This window comes from Littorina saxatilis, unplaced genomic scaffold (assembly GCF_037325665.1).
Source record: "Littorina saxatilis isolate snail1 unplaced genomic scaffold, US_GU_Lsax_2.0 scaffold_1696, whole genome shotgun sequence".
Classification (NCBI taxonomy): domain Eukaryota; kingdom Metazoa; phylum Mollusca; class Gastropoda; order Littorinimorpha; family Littorinidae; genus Littorina; species Littorina saxatilis.
This window is the reverse complement of record NW_027127370.1, coordinates 3895-8351: the sequence shown is the minus strand read 5'-3', so window position 1 is coordinate 8351 and position 4457 is coordinate 3895. Positions and strand designations below refer to the sequence as shown.

Here is a 4457-nt window from a genome sequence, read left to right as displayed (position 1 = left end):
GATGGTCTCATCTTGCTTTTGATCTCTCTTGTTGAACGTGAATCTTTCGTAGGTTTCATTAGTTTCACCAATGAAGTGCTTGTCAAAAGCAGCTAGTACGTCTTTTACTGTGTGCTCAGCCTGTAGCTCCAGTCCATTGTAGACCTCGAGACCATCGATTCCTAATGTGTGCAAAAACAGAGCTTTGGTGTAAGCACTATCAGCTCCCGGGCCTTCCTGTTTGATTCCAGCCACAATGCAGTAGTTTTCCCACATCTGCTTGAACAACTTCCATTCTGCTGCACCTTTCTTCACATTTAGGGGGGGGGTGGGAGTTCAACCTTTGGTCCATTGGTCAGTGGTTGTTGTGCTTGTTGGTTTTGCATCATGGACTAGAAAGAGAAATGTTCCGTACACGCTAAATCATGTGAAAGACACAGATCAAAAATGAGCAGGACTGTAGACTGGGAACCGCTCCTTCAAGCGGAGAAGCAGAAAAACGATCTTTGAGCAGCATACGTGAGAACAGAGGGGTAACTTACAGTCTCTTGGAAGCAAAAGTTTGTTAGATACTTGGTCACCGCTGCCACCACTTGGACTTCCTCCTTCAACCCATTGTACAGTCACTGCCAACGTACGTCAAAGACACAACACATACCCTCAACCTTCTTGAACATCTCAACAGCCATCCCAGTTTTCAGCCCCAATTGTTGTTCACGTTGGATGTTGTGTCCCTGTACACATCCATACCCCACACTGACGGACTCAAAGCCCTTACATTCTTTCTGGATCGTCGTCCCACTGATTCTGCCTACCCACCAACCACAACACTTGTTCGCCTGGCTGAGCTTGTTCTCACTTTGAACACTTTTGAGTTTGATGGACAGGTTTTTGAGCAGATCAGCGGAGTCGCCATGGGTACGAAGATGGGACCCAGTTATGCATGTCTTTTCATGGGTCATCTTGAGCACCTCATTCTACAGTCTTACTCTGGCCCAGTTCCAGAGCTGTACAAGAGGTTCATCGACGATGGTTTGGGTGCCACTTCTCTGTCTGAACCCCTCCTTCTCGATTTCATTCACTTCATCCAAGCATTCCATCCCAGCATCAAGTTCACATTCAACATCTCTTCCTCAGCTGTGGTCTTTCTTGACATCTCCATCTCCATCTTGCATGGTCGCTTCACCACCTCTGTCTTCTACAAAGAAACTGACGCTCATTCATACCTTGATTTCAACTCTTCTCATCATCCTGCCAACAAAAGCAGCATTCCTTTCTCTCAATTCCTTCGTCTTCGGAGGCTATGCTCTGAAGACGACGACTTCCACCAACAGTCTGTCTTGATGACGTCTTTCTTTTTGGCCCGCAACTACCCTGATGCACTCGTCCGTGACGCCCTTCTGCGGGTTACCCAGGTCTGTCGAGAGTCCGCCCTCAGTCCTTCACCATCTAGGGACAGTGACAGACCCGTTGTTTCCCTACTGTTTCATCCCCACAACATGCCAGTAAGCAGAATCCTGAAATCAAACTGGCACATCCTTCAAGGAAGTGACTCTGTTGGTTCGATCTTTGCTCAAAAAACACTCTGTGCTTTCAGAAAAGACCGCAGCGTTCGCGACCTCTTGGTGAGATCCCGTCTTCGCAGTCCCACCAACCCCACAGCCCCTGGGACATTTCCTTGTTCCAAACGAAATTGCAAATCTTGTCCCTTCCTCCACCCTGACACCTGCCTCCAAGGCCCTCGTGGCTCCTTCACGGTCAAGAGAACGTTTGACTGTCAAAGTCACAACGTTGTCTATGCGATCGTCTGCCTCTCTTGTCGCCAGATTTATATCGGAGAAACCGCGCGCACCCTTGAGGTGCGTTTCTCCGAGCATCTGGCTGACATCCGTCATTCCCGCAATAGGCCAGTATCCCTTCACTTCACCGCCGCTGGTCACTCACTTGATCATGTCAGAGTCATGGCTCTGTGGCAAGTACGTGGCGACTCCTTCGAGCGCAAACTCAGGGAGTCCCACATCATATCATCCCTTGGCACTACCTGCCCCGATGGAATTAACATTCGCCGTTAATTCATTCATCTCAACCTTCCCCCCGCTGTTCCACCTTGTGTGTAAGTGTGTGTGTGTGTGTGTGTGCGTGTGTGTGTGTGTGTGTGTGTGTGTGTGTGTGTGTGTGTGTGTGTGTGTCCGCACGGGTACGCGAGTCTCCTCTTTCGTTCCCTTTCACGCACCCCCCCCCCCCCCCCCCTCACATTTTGTTTGGTCTACAGACCTCAAAACTGCCGCTTTTCATTCTCCTCGAGTAGCTTCCCTTGCTTCTCTGTCTTTGTCATTTGTCGGTTTGTGCAGTGCAGTTGTTTTGTCAGTTGTTCTCCTCTTTATTTGTTCTATCGTCTTTCTTCTTCTTTTTTGTGTGTGTACTTTTGTGTTTTTGTGCCTGAAGAAGACCCTTAGGTCGAAACGTCGCCGTTATTCGTTCCGTGTTCGTCATTTTAACGTGAGTACATTGCTTTTTGGTCTCTTTATTGTTCCCTCTCACATGCAGTCGCCATTGTTTAATAATTTTGGCAGTTAAAAACCGTTAAATTTCAATTCTTCACCGATATTTATGAAATTTTGTGGGTAGGTTCGTTGTCCCCAACTGATTTTCACTCTATACTTTTCCAGAAGAAAGACATAATTTTGGCAGTTAAAAAACGTTAAATTTCAATTCTTCACCTATCTTTATGAAATTTAGTGGGTGGGTCCGTTGTCCCAAACTGAATTTTAAAACATACTTTTCCAGACAAAAAACCTTATTTTTGGCAGTTAAAAACCGTTAAATCTCAATTCTTCATCGATATTTATGAAATTTTGTGGGTAGGTTCGTTGTCCCCAACTGATTTTCACTCCATACTTTTCCAGAAGAAAAACATAATTTTGGCAGTTAAAAACCGTTACATTTAAATTTTCACCTATCTTTATGAAATTTAGTGGGTGGGTCCGTTGTCCCAAACTGAATTTCAAGACAAACTATTCCAGTCAAAAAAACTTATTTTTGGCAGTTAAAAACCGTTAAGTCTCAATTCTACACCGATATTTATGACATTTTGTGGGTAGGTTTGTTGTCAGATTTGACATGATGGCAGAATTGAAAGTGTGAGATATCCTGATGTTTCACAATTTATGCTGCATAATTCAGCCCCATAGGCGCTTGAATTTTAGGTGGAGTTGGGTTTTTTTTCAGCCCAAACCAGTAACCCCCACATGGTTTTCATGTCCCTTTCTGAGAGACTTCAAGAAGTTTCAATTTGACGTCATGATTAGCCTGCCGCATTAGCAAGTATGAAAACACGTCATCGATGACACATTTTAAGACAGAGAGAGAGAGAGAGAGAGAGAGAGAGAGAGAGAGAGAGAGAGAGAGAGAGAGAGAGAGAATCATGTACACACAGATGGACGACTTCGCTTGGGGTATGTACTGCCCGGCAGTACACATCTACTTTATTACTGAGGTGCATTATTTGTTAGTTCATACTTTATTACTGAGGTGCATTATTTGTTCGTTCAACTTTTATTACTGAGGTGCATTATGTGTTCGTTTAACCTTTATTGTAATTCAATCAAGTTTGCGTTTTAATGAAACAGATCCTGTGATTGGTCAGAATGCCCCAACTCATTAAAAATTACCGGTCATTAATTGTCGATAACCACTCGCTAAAAAATCCATTAACAACCTGCTGGCGAGGCGCATTGATACAGCCTCAACTAGTCTCGGTTAGCTTTGAGGGTCATTTCACAAGTAGGAAATATGAAGGCCAACGAAATACCGAGACCATAAGGTATGCGAAGTGATGACGTCGAATACGTGACGTAAGTTGATGCATGAATTCTTCCGGACTACGTCAGTCAATTCCAAAGATCGCTTTTGTGATGAAAAGAATTTGTTTTAGAGTTTGCTGTCCAGAAACCCGTCAAAAAAGAAGGGAAAATGTGTGTGAAAGAAAACAAAACAGGAGCAGAGTGATACGATAGAAATACAGAGACATATTTCTTGGGACTTGACCCTTGCAGGTAGGTGGACTGAAAGTAGTGTGTGAACAGAACAGAACCAATTCTGTCTGTTTACCATCGCATGAAAGCAGGAAAGAGATCGTCGTCAGATTGAATTACAATAACATTAACATGCTTCCATTTGAAACTTCTCGGTCTTCATCGTGGATTGACGCCCTCCCAAAGTCTAATTGAAGCGCTCCGTCGCTTCGCTCCGTCGGGCTTCAATTAGCTTTTGTCGGGCGTCAATCCCCGATGAAGACCTCGAAGTTTCAAATGGAAGCATGTTAATGTGTAATTGTTGAGGTTCCTTACTTGTTCGTTCAACCTTTATTACTGAGGTGCATTATTTGTTAGTTCATACTTTATTACTGGGGTGCATTATTAGTTCATTCAACTTTTATTACTGAGGTGCATTATTTGTTCGTTCATTCTTTATTACTG

At 44.2% G+C, this 4457-nt stretch overlaps 1 protein-coding gene across 1 annotated transcript; it reads left to right on the top strand.

Moving 5' to 3' along the window:
* The first annotated feature begins 893 nt into the window (after positions 1 to 893).
* Positions 894 to 2051, top strand: LOC138955813 (uncharacterized). Its single transcript, XM_070327338.1, has one exon. The coding sequence runs from the start codon at positions 894 to 896 to the stop codon at positions 2049 to 2051; it is 1158 nt and encodes a 385-aa protein (XP_070183439.1).
* The last annotated feature ends 2406 nt before the right edge of the window (positions 2052 to 4457 follow it).